The sequence below is a fragment of the Helicoverpa armigera genome, chromosome 10 (assembly GCF_030705265.1).
Source record: "Helicoverpa armigera isolate CAAS_96S chromosome 10, ASM3070526v1, whole genome shotgun sequence".
Classification (NCBI taxonomy): Eukaryota; Metazoa; Arthropoda; class Insecta; order Lepidoptera; family Noctuidae; genus Helicoverpa; species Helicoverpa armigera.
The window spans coordinates 4,961,159-4,981,842 of NC_087129.1; the positions used below are offsets into that span (position 1 = coordinate 4,961,159).

General features: G+C 36.4%; 6 protein-coding genes across 9 annotated transcripts; 2 read left to right on the top strand and 4 right to left on the bottom strand.

Moving 5' to 3' along the window:
* Window positions 1-358: 358 nt before the first annotated feature.
* LOC110371787 (uncharacterized) lies at window positions 359-2,079 on the bottom strand. The gene has a single exon (XM_021328172.3). It carries the CDS (start codon window positions 2,035-2,037, stop codon window positions 724-726), a length of 1,314 nt encoding a protein of 437 aa, XP_021183847.3. The 5' UTR covers window positions 2,038-2,079; the 3' UTR covers window positions 359-723.
* Window positions 2,080-5,775: 3,696 nt separating this feature from the next.
* Window positions 5,776-12,702, bottom strand: LOC110371792 (histidine--tRNA ligase, cytoplasmic). 3 transcript variants are annotated; one of them, XM_021328178.3, is made up of 9 exons: window positions 12,376-12,702; window positions 11,997-12,269; window positions 11,171-11,383; window positions 10,297-10,518; window positions 9,734-9,940; window positions 9,164-9,458; window positions 8,718-8,818; window positions 6,951-7,133; window positions 5,776-6,570 (listed from the first exon to the last, which is right to left on the bottom strand). In XM_021328178.3, the coding sequence occupies exons 1-9, from the start codon at window positions 12,466-12,468 to the stop codon at window positions 6,337-6,339; spliced, it is 1,821 nt and encodes a 606-aa protein (XP_021183853.3). In that variant the 5' UTR covers window positions 12,469-12,702; the 3' UTR covers window positions 5,776-6,336. The 3 variants fall into 3 exon arrangements, with proteins under 3 accessions (XP_021183853.3, XP_021183854.2, XP_021183855.1); XM_021328179.3 differs by lacking the exon at window positions 11,997-12,269 and adding an exon at window positions 11,592-11,767 and having other exon boundaries at window positions 12,376-12,696; XM_021328180.3 differs by lacking the exon at window positions 11,997-12,269 and having other exon boundaries at window positions 12,376-12,691.
* Window positions 12,703-13,144: 442 nt separating this feature from the next.
* Vps36 (Vacuolar protein sorting 36) lies at window positions 13,145-15,346 on the top strand. Of its 2 annotated transcripts, none has more exons than XM_049840984.2 (7): window positions 13,145-13,322; window positions 13,545-13,740; window positions 13,898-14,259; window positions 14,343-14,507; window positions 14,595-14,695; window positions 14,857-14,971; window positions 15,069-15,346. In XM_049840984.2, exons 1-7 carry the CDS (start codon window positions 13,227-13,229, stop codon window positions 15,237-15,239), a joined length of 1,206 nt encoding a protein of 401 aa, XP_049696941.2. In that variant the 5' UTR covers window positions 13,145-13,226; the 3' UTR covers window positions 15,240-15,346. The 2 variants fall into 2 exon arrangements, with proteins under 2 accessions (XP_049696941.2, XP_049696942.2); XM_049840985.2 differs by having other exon boundaries at window positions 13,187-13,311.
* On the bottom strand, window positions 15,337-17,158 carry LOC110371795 (piRNA biogenesis protein EXD1). The gene is made up of 3 exons (XM_021328184.3): window positions 16,571-17,158; window positions 16,326-16,442; window positions 15,337-16,243 (listed from the first exon to the last, which is right to left on the bottom strand). The coding sequence occupies exons 1-3, from the start codon at window positions 17,156-17,158 to the stop codon at window positions 16,001-16,003; spliced, it is 948 nt and encodes a 315-aa protein (XP_021183859.2). The 3' UTR covers window positions 15,337-16,000.
* Window positions 16,958-17,700, bottom strand: LOC110371788 (uncharacterized protein). The gene is made up of 2 exons (XM_021328173.3): window positions 17,541-17,700; window positions 16,958-17,453 (listed from the first exon to the last, which is right to left on the bottom strand). Exons 1-2 carry the CDS (start codon window positions 17,562-17,564, stop codon window positions 17,196-17,198), a joined length of 282 nt encoding a protein of 93 aa, XP_021183848.2. The 5' UTR covers window positions 17,565-17,700; the 3' UTR covers window positions 16,958-17,195.
* A 1,396-nt stretch (window positions 17,701-19,096) lies between these two features.
* Window positions 19,097-20,680, top strand: LOC126054646 (uncharacterized). Its single transcript, XM_064036607.1, has 3 exons — window positions 19,097-19,529; window positions 19,617-19,715; window positions 20,212-20,680. Exons 1-3 carry the CDS (start codon window positions 19,437-19,439, stop codon window positions 20,521-20,523), a joined length of 504 nt encoding a protein of 167 aa, XP_063892677.1. The 5' UTR covers window positions 19,097-19,436; the 3' UTR covers window positions 20,524-20,680.
* Window positions 20,681-20,684: the final 4 nt, after the last annotated feature.

The window sequence follows — 20,684 nt, forward strand, 5'->3', positions numbered from 1 at the left end:
ATAACAAATGGGCGTGCAAATAAACACCATCAAAATCCGATAAAGGCGATTATCATAAGTTACGGTATACAGGCACAGTTTAGCCCCGGACCAGTGACACCGATTTAGCACGCTCCCGGAGCCGTCACGGTCGAAAGCCCGGCGCCCTCAACCGTGCTGCATGTAGCATATTGAAATACTCCGCCCGGCTGACCGTCCGTCCGTCACGTAGCAACTGCCCCGAGGAATCCCTTCAAAGTGATACCTATTTGACTTCCACGCTTCACTGTAAATCTGTCAATACTCATATTTTAATATCTGCATAGCCCGAATTTTCGGCTCTTACAAAGGTAGAAATGAAATACCGAACCTTCTACGAAATGTATATTTTTCCGTAGGTAGTAAATACATTTTCACTTTTTACACGTTTATGGAAAATGTTATTCCTACTTGCATACTTAAACTCGGAATAAATAAAATCTTTATGAATAATTTACCCACCACCTTTTTCCCAAGGTCCCAAGACCACAAGTTGTTCTCGTTTTAAACGTAAGAATTCATTGAATTGCTGACTTTGAATTAATTTAGGGCACTCCAACCTTATAGCTAGCTACAATTACAATTATCTATTTCAGGAACACAACATTACTGAAAAATAAACTACTTAAACAGAAGCTGAAAATAATACAAATTATTTTATGAGTATCTGTAGAAAGCAATGGTTCACAAATATTTCCCTCACGTTTATTGTCTTCGATAATTGTAAACTAATCTATTAATTTTGCTGGCTTCCATCGCGCCCTCACGGGTTACTGGAACATTATAATAGGTATCGTCGTAACTAGCGTATCGATGACTGCTCGGCTTGAAATCCAGTTGAAGGTAATCCCCCTCCTCCTTTCTCAATTGACCCTTATCCTTACCATCGTATCTCGGGTCCTCATAGATAGTAATAGTTTGCTTTCTATGCGCAACTACAGGTGCGTTCTTCGGGATTTCAGCTACAGGGTTTGCTCGAGATTCGTCGTAGCCATAGCCGTAACCATGATTGGGACCATAACCGTATCCACCCTCATGGCGAATGCCTCTATCATCATAATATCCAGGTCCGCCGTAATCTCTTTCCCAGCCGGGATCTCTCTGCCAACCAGGATCCCGCTGCCAACCAGGGTCTCTCTGCCAACCGGGATCTCTCTGCCAGCCGGGATCTCTTTCCCATCCTGGATCCCTTTCCCATCCTTGATCACGTTGCCATCCGGGGCGTTCCCAGCCTCTTTTATCTTCCCACTTTTGCCAGTCCCATCCAGGATCGTGATGGTGATGAACTTCAGGAGCTTGATACTCATGCCGATCCCTAATGTGATCTCTAGCGTGATTGTTGTGGGTATTGCGATATTTATTGTGATTCAGCTGGTCGTCTAAGTAGTATTTTTTGCCGTAGTCTTGATGACCATGCTGCTTTACTCCAGAGTCGCCGTATCTGTTGTAACCCCCACCGTTATAATTGTCTCGAACATATTCCTGGCCGTTGTTGTGGGATCCATGATAACTTCTTCCACCTTGATTGTCGTGTTTGTTCAATCTGCTGTTATACGCGGCTTGATCGCCTTCATCATTAAAGTCGTCAAAAAACGTACTTTTATTGGATGACTCGTCTTTATGATAAGAATTTTGGAATCCTTGCTTGTGATGTCCTTTCTTGTGGCCTCTCTTGTAGCCCGTAGCTTGACTGTCCTCCGCTTTGTCGTGTTTACTGTTGTAGCCTTTATAAGCATCACTCTCAGAAGCCGATTTGGTATCATGTTCCTTCTTCAGATATTTTGCTTCGTCATTGGCTTTTGAATATTGGTTCTTGTGGTTGTCATTCAGCTGGCTTTCTTCTTGATGTATTTTTTCACCTTTCTGCTTGTCATGTTTAATGGACTCCACTCCTTCATCGCGTGCTATATCCTTTAAGTGCTCCTCCAGAGCATCTTTGATCGTCGATCCATTGACTGTTGATATAAGTAAGAGCACGATAACTATCAAACTAAAGTAATATTTATACCGGGGCACCATTGCTATGCATCTGCGATAGATGTTGTCAGTAAAACGGTACAACTTATAATAGGCGGGGTTTGAATGGTATAAAGAGTTTTATATCGATGAAAATCGTGTTGAGCTTCACGGTGTATCAGGGCACAATGACAGGAACCACAGAAGGTGTTGTGGGAACAATGAGTCAAACGAGAGGCTGGCGCGTCCATGACATGACATTATGGAACTAGAAGCACGCTCACGTTCTGTAGGACAAACCGATCGAGGTCAATGGAATCCAAACGGGACGTTGACTAGAAGGTCATTGAATCGTCCCATTTTTTTGGGGCTATTATGCGTAAGTAAGTACCTAGTTAGTGAGATTCTCATTACAATGACATAGGTAACTGTTCTGTTAGCAATAATGTAGTGGCTATCCACAATGGTTGATGTTTCCGTATTGCATAGGGTTTTCATTCAAACGCGAGACCTAATTAACCGACTTCCCAAAAAGGAAGAGGTTCTCAATTCGGCCGGTATGTTTTTTTTTTCTATGTATGTACATCGATTACGCCGAGGTTTATAGACCGATTTACGTGATTCTTTTTTTGTTCGACGCGGAATAGCTGCCAGTTGGTCCCATAGTCATCAGGTCAGGATCTGATGATGGAAACCCTGAGAAATCGAGGGCAACTTTCGAAAGTTGTAGACATACATAGGGTTAAACCTTGACACTCATATGTATGACTGATAGCATTATTCAACAGCGAAGGTTTGGAGCTGAAAGTCTGAATCTGTAAACTACCTCGTGTTTGGGCTTATATTATTCGTATTGACAAGACCTTTGCAAATGTGAAGGTTTGAAGCTGACCTGATGATGGAAACCAGAGAAGGTCGAGGGAGCTCGACAGCTGAATATGTAAACGACCTTGTGTTTGGACTTATAATATTCGTATTGACGAGACCTTTGCATCAGTGAAGGTTTTGAACTGACCTGATGATGGAAACCAGAGAAGGTCGAGGGAACTCGACAACAGAAAATGAAAACTATCTCGTGTATGGGCTTATATTATTCGTATTAATGAGAACTTTCCAGGTCTGTGGATAGTGACCTATTCGAATCACTAAAAAGCTGAAAATAAAAAACTTTTTTACAAAAAAATTAAACTGACTTCCAAAAACACTACAAACAAAAAAAAAACAAATTTTAGGTGCATCGGCCTAGAAGTCGGTGGCAAAATTAACTTAGGGACATCCATTAGACACCGACTTCTAGGCCGATGCACCTAAAATTTGTTTGGAAGTCGGTTTAATTTTTTTGTTTAGCTTCCTACTATCAGGAGGAGATCAATCCCTGAAGAAAGGTTGTGAGGCTGTGAGTACATCCAACCGATTCATGTGGTTGAAAATTCACATACAATCACATCCACACAACTGGCAGGTAGGAACGTACTCATGCGGGAGAACATTTATTTAAGGGTAGTAAATAAGGAGTACCTACGTAGGGATAATACAAAAAAAAGTCCTCGATGGCGCAATGGTCACGCAATGGGACTGCCGAAGCTGAGGTCCCGGGTTCGATTCCCGGTTCGGTTGAAAGTTGTGTGATGAGCATGCTTGTTGGCCGTGGTCTGGGTGTTACAATATGTATTTATGAATATGTATATGTGTAGTTATATGTAGTTTATCAGTTGTGTTAGCACCCATAACACAAGTTAATTAATAACTTAGCATGGGTCTAACCGACCGTGTGTGAAAAGGTGTCCCGACATTATTTATTTAGATACATAATGGAGTAAGTACATAGGGACATAGAAAGGAGTAACTATATAAATAAATGTATAGATAGTTCAACTCAGATTTGCGCGCGGCCCTATGTGTGCGTCGGCTTGTAAATATACAACTTTCATTCGTGTGACAGTGACGTCGTCCGAGCATGACGTGTTCTTATCACTTTTTCTTATGGGTACAGTCGTTTACGAAAATACTAGTTATTCGCGGAGAAATTATTAAGGAGTCAGATAAAGCGTTTCAAAAAATAAAACGACATTCAAAGCTTTTTATTATTAAATATAGTTTTTCATTATTTTTTCATACGTCTTTTTAAATTGACATTGACAGTATCTAAGAATTGAATACTCCTTAAGTACATATTTTCTAGCTCGGGGTACGTGGACAATAAATAAAAGTGTGGACTAAGAATGTAAAAAGAGGTATAATCTAGTATAATAATGTAAACAAAATGTGTGGGGAATTTTAAAAAGTTATATTGCTTCGCATAATGTCGACCAAAATAACAAAATAATGAAACTCATAAATGAACGTTTAAGTCAAATTGATGAAGGGATGTGGCGTAATACTTGTCGACATGTAGAAAAGAAAAAAGAAGTATACTATAGACATTTTGACATTGGAGTCAGAATTTATAATTCTCCTTGGAGAGTAGCGAATCCGAAAATTCATCATTTGATTTTTCAAATAGCGATTCATAATCATTATAAATAAATAAACATTAAATTACGTAATAACTGTTTTTCTTTAAACCCCCGTATACAAACCCTAAATAACTGTATTGTACCCGACTGTACCTCTTGTCACGCACACAAAGTTACTGTATATGTACAAGGGTTACCCACACATAACGCCGCGCGCACAACTGAGTTGAACTTACTATAAAGAGTATGTATCGGTATTACATAAAGTAAGTATATAACGGAATATTTTAGAGGAGTATGTCACGGAAGTACATAGAAGAGAACATAGGCGTAATACATACGGTGAGTACCTACATAGGGACCATTCATAAGGAATATATAATATACTGTTATAATAATATGTGTATACGTTGATAAATTTAAACGTGCCAAGAACAAGACGCCTAAAGCGAGCTAGCTTGGTTAACCTCTACGGATTGGGGTACGCAACCAAGATTTCACTCTATTTCTACTTCGGCAATCCGAAAGAATTTAGATATTCATGGCACCTTTTGAACTAACAACTTTATTTTTTGGCCCAGTTAGTAAAATGTTTTAATACCTATAAAAATTTCGTTTGTACTAAATGATGATCCTGCGACTTCGCAGTATTCGGAGGGAATGCAACATTTAAAAAAAAAAGAAAAAAAAACGTTTATTGCCAGTAATTCATACAATATAGGTGATCAAAGCCTCCGCAATAAATGATGCGGATAATTTTCGTCCAGTCTTTGATATTTATTATGATTAGTGTTTAAAACAAGGTTTAAAACAACAACTACAAGGTTTGTTAAAAAATAAAAGCCATGTTTTTTCCTTTTAAATTTATTTAAACCAATGTTAAAACAGTTCACAAATATACATAAATTCTGTAATGGATTAATGTTTATTTATTGTTGTTAACTTAAAATTTTGTAGTTCTACAATAAATTACTACATCCTGTATTATAAGTTATGCATAATTTAACATATTCATGAAATAAATAGTTAATACCATCAGAATTTTTGGAAAATTCGCAATACTATGTGATACCTATTCTATCTTTAGGTACAACAAATAAGGCTAGTAATGTATTATGATAAGTCGACAGCTTAACTTTGAATTCTGTAATAATTGTAGCTTATGTTACGAACGTTGTTAGAATGTCTATCGAATGTTGCTAAAACGTTTCAAAGTGTGGGTGCGACCGAAATAAAAGTAAATAAGCCTATCTATGATATTCATATCCCGCTTTATACTGCTGTATATTTAATATTAAATCATTATCATGTTTTGTAGGTATATCGCTCGGAGATATCGTATAAATTGCACGAAGCAAGCTTCGTTTCTTTGCATGGAATTTATTAAAAATTAAAACAAAGAATATTTCACACCTTAAATGCTTAAAATCGGTCAGAATATAAGTTTAGCTAAAAAAAACCCCGAAGTCTTACTAACATATTTAAGAAATAACAATGCTGGATTTGAATAAATACTAAAATGCGTAATCTGGAAAAACAAAGCACACTTTAGCTAAAGTAACATTGACACAGAGTCGAAAATTCGTGTCGCCTTTGTTTTATCTATTGCTCCACAAATTTGAACATTACTCAATGGTGTTAAAGCCTAAAATGCTGTGATTATGCTGCATCAAATTCAATTCGATCCTGTTTCAATGCAACTTTAGCTTTATAATATAATATTGTAAGTATTTAAAAATACAAATATACTTTTGTTTATATCTAAAGAATTGTGACAGCTGACTATCAACTTTATAATAGCACAAAATAAATTCAGAAACTTATCACGGAGGCAGGTCACTATTTGTTATTAAAATACAAAACTGGGTTATGTAGGAATCATTAAAAATGTACTGTTTAGTTAGAGCTACGCAGAGCCGTTAATTTCGTTGACATTCAAGGCTGCGATTCTGGTCTTCAGGTCTTCAACCAGTTTGTCCCTTGGTACTTCGTCTTCTTGCCTAGAAGTGATGTTTCTGACTTTCACGACCCCGCGTTTGAGTTCCGACTCGCCTAGTACAACGGCTATGGGAATGCCGTTCTCTTCGCAATGCTGTAGCTGGGTCAGCATTTTAGGGTTCTTCTTGTAAGATTGTTCAGTCTGGAATAGAATAGATTGGTTATGTAATGATGTAAGAATAGGTCACCGGCATACTGTTATGTAAAATGACATTTTACAAAATTATAAATAAATAGCATTGGTAAATTAAGTTCTTGTCATCACACCATGACAAATATAATGTATTTATTCAAGTAATTTGGCTAATTCATATTTTTTTCGAGTCCTTATTCTATGAACGTTTGATACAGAATAGTCCCAATTTCGCAAGAGAATTAATTATACACCTAAACCTTTTTCATCCATCAATGTAACGGCGAATCTAACACGAGAATCTGCGTTCACGAACAAATGGACCGACTAAATTAAATACCTTTCTTTATACGTTTATAGTTTCTCAGTTGTACTAATATTCCTATTACCTTAATCCCAGCATTCCACAGTTCCGCGCAGATCTTCATGCGCTCCTCGAGGAAGTTCTTCTGCGCGGACGCGACGTACACGTCCACGTCACTCGTGCGCACGCTGATGTCGCCGGCCGCTAGCTTCGCCTCTAACACGGAGAATATGCGCTCCACGCCGATACTTACTCCTACGCACGGCACCTGCAAATAATATTATTTAATATTAGGTAATATTTACTAATGCAGTACAGTGTATTCCTGTAAAGCGTTAACGATTAAACTCATTGTTGTTATGGAATATATGCCCCTTTATGTACCTACTCCCCGTGTATACTAACCTAATTTATCACTACATACTCCCTTTCTAACGTTCTTATGTACTCTCTGATATCCTCCTCTATATACTTCCTTATATGGGAGTATATCATGTGCTCTCCCTACGTAATGAAGTTACATACTCTCTAGAGTACCTATTGTATAAATGTATGTGAATTTACACCGACGTGCCCTTAGCCTTTTTACTGAGCTGAATCCGCCCCTGACTTGTGTCATACCTAATTTAAATGTACTAAGTGTCACTGAGACAGCCAACGTGGTACATTTTTTTAAAGAATAGGCCTAATAGGGATAACTTTGTCTCCATTTAATGTTTATAAATATAACATAATAGTTTTGACGTGACAACGTCTTATAAATCGATGGAGCCGGCTGCACGCACGAAAAAACATGACTCATGCGGCGTTACCTCGTTCTGAGGCGTTACCCTCGCTCTGAGGCGTTACCTCGCTCTGAGGCGTTCCGTTTAAGGCTTGAAGTGCAAGCGAGAGCACGCAGCGAGCGACAAAGAGGCACAATCAGCAGCTACTCACGTTGTCACGTTCAACTATCGTCAGTAAAACGACTTTACAGACAATGGTTTTTTTAGTTTTGTCGTCGGCTCTGATGTGGACCTTCTTAACAATTTAATTGAGAACTATCCAACCAAAACAAAGATCTTTCGTTTACAGTTTGGCGATATTCATAATTAGCCATTGTCGGCAACCGTCACGCATAGAACAATAACATCAATTACTAAATTAATCACGACGCATAAAATTACTAACGCTTGAACGAACATATCTTTTAAATTATTTACAAAAACTGCATTATGCATGGTAATCATAATCGAGGATGTCATTACAATTTTGCATGAATTAAGAATTTATTAATATTTTAAGTGCATCTAACGCTCCAAGTTTTCTTATAATGTTAAACAATTTTACGGTTTGGGACACCTGGATAACTGGAAAGTTGTTTCTAAAATCTCTTTTAATTTAACGCTACAATTTACCCAAAAATAAACAGACATAATCGCTTTAGCATTATAATCTTTTCAAGAAATACACATTGATAGCAAAACCAAAAGGCAAAATGCATTAAACCTTTATGTAAATGAAAAAACGCGTTAACAGGCAATTAGCTAACAATTACGTAGACAATTAATTTCATTAGCGGCTATTACGCAACTTTATTGCCAAAAGGTTGTTACTGTGTAGTGTTGTTACTTATACACGTAATAAGAATACAATGCAAAAACAAAATTATGCGTATATTTTGTACTGCGGTAACATTTTCAAAACATCATTATTTAAGACGGCAATCTTTATGGATAGCCTACCAAAATTTGTACTATTATTTGTTTTATTTCTGCGCAACAGCTGTGGAATAAATTGTTTTCAAATCGTCAGGAACACCTTACCTAAGTTTTTTTTTTTTTTTATACTAATGTTTGAAGGAACACTTTACCTGTTTATTCTTCGAATCGAACATGCCAACGAGATTATCGTATCTCCCGCCTCCCGCGATCGACCCGACGGTTTGCTCCTCATTACCGATTTTAATTGGTTCTGAAAGGAAACACACAATCTGCTCTCAATAATAAGTCGACAATCATTATAATTGGCATAGCCAAGGTGTGTTGATTAAATCAATTTAGTACCTACAATTAGTAATTAAAACAGTTGTCGGTCAGAATCAATGAAGCAAGGATCAATTTCGAAAACGTGATGCAGATGTTTTTGATGAACATCGCTGAACACAGTAAAGAAAACCGCTTTTCACTTTCTGTTTCAAGTTTCTAGTAATTTAAGTAGATCACCTACTTTCACTGACAAGAGTAATTATTGCAGCGCCTGTCAATCTCTATGTTATCATTATTTTACTTAATATCAATATTGCACAAAACTACTTACGCGTCAACACGGCTTCATAAATAACACCAGTATAATAGTCCAATCCTCTCGCAAGACTGAGATCAAACAGTATCTTATCCTTTATACCAAAGAGTTCACAATATTCCAACAGCAGTTTAATTCCTTGTAAGCCTTCCACTGCTGCTTTAGTTTTGGACAGTTTCTCGTCTTGCAGTAGTTTGTCAGCAAGCTCAACGCTGCCGTTCAATCGAACGTACTCTCCTATCCTGTCTGCTGCGTCGGGAGATATGCCCTTCTCATTTATCATTTCTGTTCTCACTTCCTCCCATGGCGACTGAAAAAGTAAGCAAATGTGTTAAGTTTAAGATAGAACAACTACAGACTTTTAACGTCACATTAATACGTTGAAAATTGGTGTGCTAGATATTCTGAGAGTAATAAGAGGAAGGATCATTTATATTATTCAGAATGTAAAATTATTAATTTACATTGAAATTTTCGATAACTTCTAACCTGAAATGGTAACACAATTTACTATTGATATCTTTTGTGTTAACCGCAAATTATTTATGGTCAATACAACTCAACCTTCCTATATTCTAAACTTACCTTGTCTAATTTATCAACCGTGGAACATGTAGTTCTGAACTTATCGGCGGGAACACCGCAGGCTTCAAACATGCCGTCGAGCAGTCGCCGATGATTCACCTTCAATACATACGTGCCGATCTGAAGGGCATCAAGTATCTCTGTCACTACCTTCAGACATTCCGCATCAGGCACCATAGGGTCATACTGGCCAGCAATGTCGAAATCCTGGAAAAAATAAAATCATAATATATTATTTATTTTACAATTCTAAATTCTATATTCTATTCTATTCTAAATTCTATTCACTATTTATCTGTCTGTTTAGTTAGCTATCTTTTAATTAATGTAACATCCTTGGCAGTTGACCCAGTTACCCAGGTTGAAGAAGTCAGATAGGCAGTCGCTCCATGTTAAACACTGGAACTCAGCTGCATCCGGTTAGACTTAAAGCCAACCCCAATATGTGTATTCACAAGTTATATGATTGCATTGTGTTACTAAATGTTAAGATGAAAATATTTTTCTCATAATCAAAATATCTTACTTTTCTATCTTATTATTATTTAACAAATGAAACTTACACATTGATAGAACTCCCTGTATCTGCCTCTGGTCATTGCAGGGTTATCGCGCCGGTACACCTTGGCAATGTGGTATCTCTTCAAAGTGTTAATCTTGTTCATCGCTAGGTACCGCGCCAGTGGGACTGTCAAGTCATATCTGAGAGACAGGATCTCACCTCCTTGGTCTTTTAAGTCATAGATTAGTTTGGAGTCCTCTCCATATTTGCCAGTCAATACTTCCTGTAAAACAATAATATAAAAATTCATTAAAATCATTATTTGAGATAATATGCTTTAAGCTGAATTGTTACAACAAACTATCATTTCAAACATTTGCTTCCTTTATGCTTTATTAATTTATATCAGTTACATGTGAAGCTTATACAACAATTTTATTATGTTGAAAGGCTGTAAAATATGTAACAATATAACTAATAAAAGTGAATAACAGTGGTAATATTTCTTAATGATCCTGATGATGATGAAGAAGTCGTGGTGGCCTAGTGGGTAAAGACCAACCTCTCAAGTATGAGGGCGCGGGTTCGATCCCAGGTCAGGCAAGTACCAATGCAACTTTTCTAAATTTGTATGTACTTTCTAAGTATATCTTAGACACCATTGGCTGTGTTTCGGATGGCACGTTAAACTGTAGGTCCCGGCTGTCACTGAACATCCTTGGCAGTCGTTACGGGTAGTCAGAAGCCAGTAAGTCTGACACCAGTCTAACCAAGGGGTATCGGGTTGCCCAGGTAACTGGGTTGAGGAGGTCAGATAGGCAGTCGCTTCTTGTAAAGCACTGGTACTCAGCTGAATCCGGTTAGACTGGAAGCCGACCCCAACATGATTGGGAAAAAGGCTCGGAGGATGATCCTGATGTTAAAAATTTAATTACCTTCAATTCAAACACAGGTGTGTCAATACACTCAGCACCGTGTCTTTTGAATACTGAAATAATCTTTTCAAGTACTCCATTTCTTATGCTCATTTGTTGTGGGTTGTAGTCCCTTGTACCCTTTGGTGTTTTGAGGGTAAACTTCTGAGGAGCAGCATCTTCAGGAGCCAGCTGCGCCTTCAATGCCAATAACTTTGCTACTTCCTCTTGAATCTGAAAAAATATTGAAATTATTTTATGTGTGAATATATTCGAAATTAAGTGCAGTATTAACAAAGTGGAAACATTTAACTTTTTGTTTCATTCCAGTAAAATATATAAATTCTGATTATAATAAAAAAAGGTTGCTAAATGATTACCCCTAAAACAATTAGCTAATTACTGAATTAAAGTAAGAAAGCAGTAAGTAGGCCACCAATACCTTGCACTGAGATGATGTTGCAATACATTTTGTGAAATTCGTGCTCAGTACCGAATTGTGTAATCGCATCACAATTGAGTGGTTCTTTAAGAACCTCAACACTTTGAAAGACATGCTTCACTAGTTTTAACTCTCCACAATTTCAAGCAATATGATATCTCGTCACCACAGCATTACTTTGTACCAACCGGAAAAAGAAAACAATTTTGTGTCAGAAAATATGAAAATTTTGAGTTCAGGAGTCATGAACACGGAAGAGGTTGTGGTGACGAAACAAACATATGTGGAGATTCAACTTCTACTCAAGGGTGTAATACAATAAGGTGATGGTCCACACAACATATGCCCAGCTTATGTACAAACAAAGCATCAAAACTACAACAGTCTGAGAACTCATGAACACACCTGCTGATCAAGTGTTGAGCCATCTTTCTCTCTTTGTAACACTTTGGGAGGATTCAATTTAGGCAACAATGATACTTCAGAGTCACTGAAACTCCGCATATGGTACCACCACCTCTTGATGTGTTTGTATTTATTAAAATCTATATTATTTCCTAAGTCATTCTTCAGTTCTATGTCACAATAACTGGGGTTATAGCCACAAATATAACTGTACTGACATAAGTGTTTATCAATCTCTGGTAAGTCGTAGGGTGAACTATTATTCTTCTTAGCCTACAATTAATACAATTCACATTTACTTTAAAGTCTGATGCAATACAGCAACAATGCATCAATATGGTAAATGCACGCTTGCTAAGATTTATCTCAATTCACTTACCTTTTCACTTGATTCTTTTGCAGCTTTTAATTTCCTTACGAGATCGCCTTGTTCTTTTATTTTTAAAAGTATAGTTTCTTGGTTATCTGCCATAGCTTAAACTTGAACTTAAATTTATCACAAAGGTCTATCCAGTCAAGGCTTCCGAGTAAAAGTGTTTGTTGAGTAGTTGCTAAGAAGTAATTACAGGGCCTCAGTTCTAAGTTGCATGCCTTTCATTTTACAATCAGCAAATCGCAACCGAGCTTGTACTTGTACACCTTACCAATTGGAGGTTATACGACATGACATAGAATACCTTATTGCTGAAGGCACAAAATTATGATGTTTCTCTTTTACTCTCACAGTCTTTCTATTACTCTATCCCTTTTGTTTATCCCATGTGTAGTTAAAATAATGAAATATTTTTTAGCTGGACCGCAATCTGTCATTCAGTTGACAGACTTGACACGACATATGACACCTCCGTCACCGTGTCAGTTCTAACCATGGATCTATTTTACCATATACTGGACTGGATGCTAAACAAACATGATTGAGTAACACAGCAAGAAACTCGCGGAAAACCGTAACCCTTCTTGGATGACAGGTAAATAACCCACTCAACATTTTTCAAATACTTTTTTTTTATTCTTACACTAACAAATTTTTTCACGCCTATCGCGTTAGTGGTTAGTGGGTAGTGGTTTCCAGTCAGTCTAGATAGTTCCTGGCAATTTGGTTATGACTTGACATTGACATATTTTGGAAATGTCAATATTGTAAGTCTCAAATTATTAATCATCGTCTAAAATATTTGTAACTTTGTAGAAAAATAAAGGAATAGCAAACAAAACAAATGAAATTTTGCAATGGATAGATTTGAATACATAGAAGCGCGTCTATTTGATGGTGAAAATTACCTCAAACGAGATAAAAATGTCAAGATTTACGATGGTGATGATAAGGTTGTTTATTTGAACCTATTCTTCAATACATCCAAGTTTTATATGTATATTAACATTATTGTTGTCACTGAATGTAGAATAAACCTTTCTTGAGAGCTTGATCATTTAACCTGCCCCTATGTCGTCCCTTAGCTCATAACTTAGTCTAAATTTGCGGTTATATCTAAGCAGTAAGAAATTCAAAGTTGATACACATTTTATTACTCACCATTTGTTTTTTAGACCCAATTTACCGATGGAGAAGTAGTGTTAACTACTCACCGGATTTTATGGGGAAAGCCAGGAGACATTCCTAAAGGATTAGTGTGCCTCTCATTACATTTATACTATGTTTTCTGCATTGAAGAAGAGAGTGGTGGTGTATTTGGTCTTGGTGGGCCCAAGAGAATTATATTACATCTAGGGCCTGCACTACCAGGTAAATGTGACATCCATTCAACTTCTTTTCTGTAATTTTAAATTTTACTTCATAAAGATGATTCTGTCCAAACCTCATTGAATAATTACATAAAAACATTAAATATCCAATAACCCTAACGTTATGTAAAGTGACTTAACTCATCAATTGTTTCCAGGTAAAAGACCAGGCCCTGCAGTAGCGAGCCCATTTCACTTTGTGAAATTTTCCTTCAAGGATGGTATTGATCAGGGTTTTTACAGAGCCCTTACTGATGCTGTTACCGCTAAAGCCTGGGAGAGACCTACTCCCCTCTCCTCTCCAATAAGTGCCACTAGTCCAAATGCATCACCAAAGCCCTCAGTGGCACCAGTCAATTCTAAGATGAGATCAGGAATAGTTGGTATTGAAAGAAGCATAGAGGAACAACACAGAGCAACTGATCAAAGCATTACTGTAGCATTTCAGGACTTAAGAAAATTGATGGAGAAAGCTAAGGATATGGTTGCTATATCGAAGAATATTTCTAATAAGATTAGGGTGAGCATCATTTGTTTAACCTGTAATAAGTTCTCATTTTATTTACATATCAATTTACTTCTGATGAAATGTTTATGTTACAGGATAAACAAGGTGACATTTCAGAAGATGATACAGTGAGGTTCAAAGCCTACCTGATGAGTTTAGGTATTGATGACCCAGTTACCAGAGATGCATTTAGATCTGACTCAGACTATTATCTTGGTCTAGCACAACAGATCTCTGATATGATGGTTGCAGTACTTATGGTAAGTTATTTCACTGCGAATGTATAATAGGACCTCTTGTTCGGAGGTAAATAATGACTGATGTAAGCATTTTTTTTTAATAAACAGGATTGTGGGGGTATCATGTCATTGGCTGATGTATGGTGCAGAGTAAACAGAGCTAGAGGTCTAGAGCTCATCTCCCCTGAAGATTTACTCAATGCCTGCAAGTGAGTATAAATTGTTGCTCTACAAATCACTCACATTTTTATGATAAGTGATTTAGTAACTTTAACTACAGCAAATATTTGTTAATGTCCCATTTTATAAAATAACTAGCTTCCTTCTTCAGACCAGCAATATTAATATTTACATACATATTTTATTTCAGATTGTTACCAACCATTGGAGCTCCTATGTCTCTAAGAAAGTTTCCAAGTGGTGCATGTGTCCTTCAACTTAATAGTAACAGAGATGAAGAAGTTGCTAAAACTACTTCTGAATTGGTAATGTTGATTATTAACTTACATAGCAAGTTTGTGATTACTATTTTTTTTATATAACAACCTGAGAAATGTTTTATAATACTCCTTATCATTTCAGCTTGAAGAAAATGGTTACCTCACCCCTGTGAAGTTGTCACAGATTGCGAATGTATCAGTGCTGCTAGCACGAGAGCGCCTCTTCACTACTGAGCGCCTTGGCATGGCGTGTCGGGACGAATCCATTGAAGGCCTGGCATTCTACCCCAACCTTTTTTTAAGAGAAGCCTAATAGTAATAAAATAATATATGAATTGTTAATTATAATGTATAAGAGCTAATTAATGAAATATTTCCTAAAGAAAGGTATTTTATTAAATAAAAAACACTTCTCAAGCACATACAGGTTTTAATAAAATTTAAAAGCATGGCTTTCAAGTTCACAAAAGCTAGCTTCATGGTGAAAGTGACAATCTATTAAGTTCATACTTATAGCACACCTTATTAATCCATCTATAAACCTTCTCTCAAAATATGCTCAATCTTACATCAAAGATAAATACAGTTTCATATTCTACATTATTTTCTAGCACAAGATATGATAAAAAACATTTTGTAGTAAATATTAGACCCTACATAAAAATATATACTTTTAGATATTAAACCACAAAATCGGGATTGTAAGTACAAATATAGATGCAAACCTTATATCAACATTTTCTCATAAATACAAAAATAAACCTAATTTTAAGACAATTCAAAAAGCTATTTAGACATGTTACGTTGAGTGATCACAGATACATCAAACACAAGCAGTTATATTTTGATTGCAACATCTGCTCTTATGATTAATTAATTATTATGTAAGATTTTATGCACTTCTAAACCTACATACATAATACATGCATAGAACATGAATTTTAATACTGTATTAATGACACTAGCCTAAGCCAAACAGCCATAAATTAGCATGAAACCAAAATGTGCCAGAAATAAAAAAAACTACTATTCTACAATTTGTGTCATCTTCGGAATGTGTATCAAAGATAGTATTTAATACTCTATTGCACTCTTGAAATCCTTTGGTATATGGTCTTGCATACCACAACGCTCCCAAGCTTTAAAGTCATCTAGTGAACGAATATTTTCTACAAAGCATTCAACTCCTCTCACAAATGGCAGCAACATTTCATCATTTATGGTTTCAGAGAGACGATGCAGAAATGCTATATTCTTGGCCAGGCTGTCTTTGATCTTTGTAGCTAGTGGACGTTCAGTGCACTCCAACACACCAAGCTGTAAAAGTATTACAGGGTTTCATTATAGTTGTTCTCAGCAATTAAATACAGGTATAGGTAGTTTACGTATTAACACTTACTTTATCATCAACCACTGATTGCTGTAACCCAAGATAAAGATTCAGGCACTCTGATAAACTCTTCACCTTGTCTGGCAAACGCCCAGTTTTGTTCCTGGTAATGAGAAGATCACCAACCTGTAAATAAGTTGTAATTTTACAATATCTACCTTTGAATCTCACTGGTGATATTATATGAAATGTTGAAGACTAAAATGACATATACAATCTGGTAAGAAAATTACATGGATTGTGGTTCAACTTACCTGGGTGTCGAATACTGAATTCAACTTGACAACATGCTTGTGAAACAAACAGTCTGATATATTCCTTGAATTATGAACAATCTTTTTTGGTGTCTCACTTTCTAAGAGTTTCTTTAATCCAGCATCAAATGCATGATATTCCATAACTTTGATGTCGAAAATGTAAATCTGATGGGGAGTAGACAAAACCAAGAATGGCATTTTACATTTGCGTCCCATGCTTGCACCATCAGTACTCAAGCCAATGTAATTGTACTGGTTCAAGTCTTCCAATGCTTCATGAAAACTCTTATCAACTTGGTTGATGTAAATATACTTTTTAGATGTCTTTATGATTTCTTCACATTCCTTTTCTGATATTTTTAAATGCTGCTGTTCATTAGGCTCTTTAAGTTTAACAATATCCCTTATATCTGAGTCATAATAGTGTAGTACACCATCACTTAGGTCTCCTTTAGGTGAATCCTTAACATTGTAAAGAGAAATTTTAGACTTATCATTAGTCATACCATAAAACCGGCCTTCATATACTTCACTGTTCTTGGTATGAACCTGTAACAGTTCACCTTTCATGTATAAGTTGTCCATTGTGATGAGGTCGTTGGTATGTTTGTATTAAAATATTTTAGTCTTTTTTGACAGGTTTCACTGGTTTGTCCGATTTCTCCGTGTCAGTATACGCTTTGAAGATATAAAGTCCTAGGGTTAAGTGCAGCACCACTACCGCAACTACAGCCGAGTATACACTGCTCGTAATTGGCTCTAGACGTAATATTCCATCAAATAGGACACTCTTTGCCGTAAAGAACGAAAGTACGGGTACCACGATAATGATCAGGCAGTATTTTATCACCGTCTGAAAAACTTGGAAATCGGGTAGTTCCTGAAAGCAAGTAATGATTTTTTGTCACACAAGAAAAGCTTGTTGATATTTTTACCATGTTTGTCTGGCATTTAGTTATGTACTTACATTTGCACGTCCTTCAATCATCATAAAATGAAAAGAAATTAAATTAAAATAAATTAAAAGAAAAACTAATTTCTCCAGTCACAAGCTGCATCGGTCACAAGAATGAGTGAATGATACGAATGAAAGAATTGATTTTTCCATACAGATAATAAATCTAGGTCATAGAAAATGAACGAATGGTTTTCAACAAAACAAAAAGATACACAAACTGTTACGAAAACATTAGGCCATGTTCCAGAAGCAGCCAAAGCAGGAGCAGGAGCACCCAGCTATTTCTACGCGCTTGTGTGTAATAAGAACTCACGGGACTCACATTGATCCACTCATCGACCCGTACGGTGGTTTCTTACCGACGACCTCCTTCACTTCTACTGCCTACTTTTCCGAAGTTAGCTGCTAGAACATTACTACTGCGCAAGCGCGAGGCGTCAAATGGCCTTCGGAGTTCGGAAAACCAAAGTTATTTGACGGGAACTTTAAAAACTTATACATACCATAAAATTTTCCCCTTCATATTCAGCGAGGGAAAAGTGGTCATCATGACATAGGTAATATAAAACAGCGGTGCAGAGGTTGTCCTGTATTGTATACCCTGCTTAGCCCCCTTTGATTTTAGTTACTGAATGGTAAAGAAGGAGATCCTTGAAATAAACCATATTTTTTTTCAGAAAAAGTTTTTAACTCTTTCCTAGTAACAACATTTTCGCATCAATCATCATAGTTGCCTTTACGCAACGCAATGGTACCTTGAGTAGAACAAATGATGACAATCACCATCATTCGATACCTACATTATATTCAAAAGTCCCTCTAACTAATGAATATCACCACGATATCTAGATACCTTTTGTATGTGGACATTATGCGCCTCTCGAGTCGAGATCAAGTTTAATTAGGCATCCTAGACTCCACTATCTTTAAGTTAGACTAATATTTAAGTTTTAATTAACTACAAAGTGTTTTATTCACCATTTATCATAGTGTTTTAATCTTGGCACAGTTTAACACTTTCGCTACTTCACGGTGCCTGCTCATGAATGGATGATGAAAAATTGTGGCGGGGACATAATTATCATAATAAGTCCTAAAGAATATAAATATTTGACGCATCGGTTAAAAATCATCACACACATTTCAATCATGTCATTTTGAATAAGTTTCTATAATTCCATTGCAAATAAAAAAATGTTGAAAGTAAAATCGGGATTTCTTTTGATGTGCTTAATGGGTTTTGTAAGTATTATTAACTAAATATTTACTTCATTAGGTAACTTATTTCTTTTGGTTAGCAATAAGTCTTTTAATTTAAATTATAACAGTTTTGCGTTCGTCCCACAGATCGTGTCAAAGAGCACTTTAATTGACTTTAATGAAGTTCAAAAAAATATTTTACAGTGGAAGAACCAGAATTTACTCAATCTTAGCGAGGTTAGATCTTACAACCTAACTTATTTATTGCTCTTTAGAGCTTTTACGATGTGTTTGTACTGTTTTACATATCTCTTTTTATCAATATTATTAGATTGGAGTTACAACCAACGGCGGTTTTGATTTTAGTGATGTGAAGAATAAAATATTGCAATGGAAAACACAAAAGCTCGCTGCTTTGTGTCCATCAAATGGGTAAGATTTAAATGGCATCATTAGAAATGTGCGCATCATTACTGTTGCAATAAGTTAAACTAATCTGATTTCAGTCAACAGCTACAAAATCTATTAAACATTGTGTGCAGTACAGCACAACCTACTAACGTTACTCTAAGGGATGCTTGCATTACTTGCTTTTCGCGTGTTACTTCAATGGCCGAGGTATGAGGTACAAGTCATATTATTTTGATAAAATATATAATTGATATGGTATTGGCCATAGCTACAACATGAGAGATCTGGTAATTAATGTTTCAGGGTCCTCAAGAATTAAATGCGTTAAGCGTTTGTGCTGTTCAGTATTTTACAGGGTCATACGCAGCATGTGCTACAGCTTTAATGGTAAAAACATTTTTTTTTAACTTTGGTATGTAGATGCTCTTTTTGATGGTTCGTAAAGATTAATTCTGGGCATTTTGATATTTTCAGGCTCTATCTACATCGGCGTTAAATGTTCAACCATCAGGGTGCTTCATGGGTTATTGTGACTTTGTCCGTTGTCTTAGAAGAGCGAATTCTGTAAACTTGGTGTGTATTATTTTCTGATAACATCATCATCCTCAGAGCCTTTTCCCAAACTATGTTGGGGTCGGCTTCCAGTCTAACCGGATTCAGCTGAGTAGGTACCAGTGCTTTACAAGAAGCGACTGCCTATCTGACCTCCTCAACTCAGTTACCCGGGCAACCCGATACCCCTTAGTTAGACTGGTGTCAGACTTACTGGCTTCTGACTACCCGTAACGACTGCCAAGGATGTTCAATGACATCCGGGACCTACAGTTTAACGTGCCATCCGAAACACAGTCATTGGCGTCTAAGATATACTTAGAAAGTACATACAAACTTAGAAAAGTTGCATTGGTACTTGCCTGACCTGGAATCGAACCCGCCGCGCCCTCATACTCGAGAGGTTGGTTCTTTGCCCACTAGGCCACCATAACTTTATAATGATTTTCTGATAACAACAGAAATATATTTAATTTATATTATTAAGTAACATTATTAGTGTTAATTATATTTTCAGATTACCCAGTGCACTCGTGAAGCAAGAACGGGTGTGAACATAACACTGGATGCTGATAACGTCCGATTTTATACAAATGTTACTTCTTGTATTTTAGCTAAATCTCGATGTGGCTCCTTTAACCCCATAACTGGAGAGCCCCAACTTCCTGGCTATACTTCATCGGGAACAAGAGTCAGTAACGCTCTTCAAATTGCAGAATCAGGAGAACTACGGGTTGTTGCGTTTTCTGCTAATACTCCTGTCAGCAATTCATTTTGTACAATAACTCCAAATTTAACACAGTCTAGTTGGCTCACAAATGTGTGCTAACTATTACTGTTTTTAAAACTAGATTATCTTTTTGTGTACCTAATAAAATAATTACGAACCGTTTTTAACTGAATGAAATCAATATGAATGAATAAAGTTTTTGCCATAGTCTTCGAAAATAATCAAAATGTCATTTGACCTGTGTCACTTTTTCTTTTTGA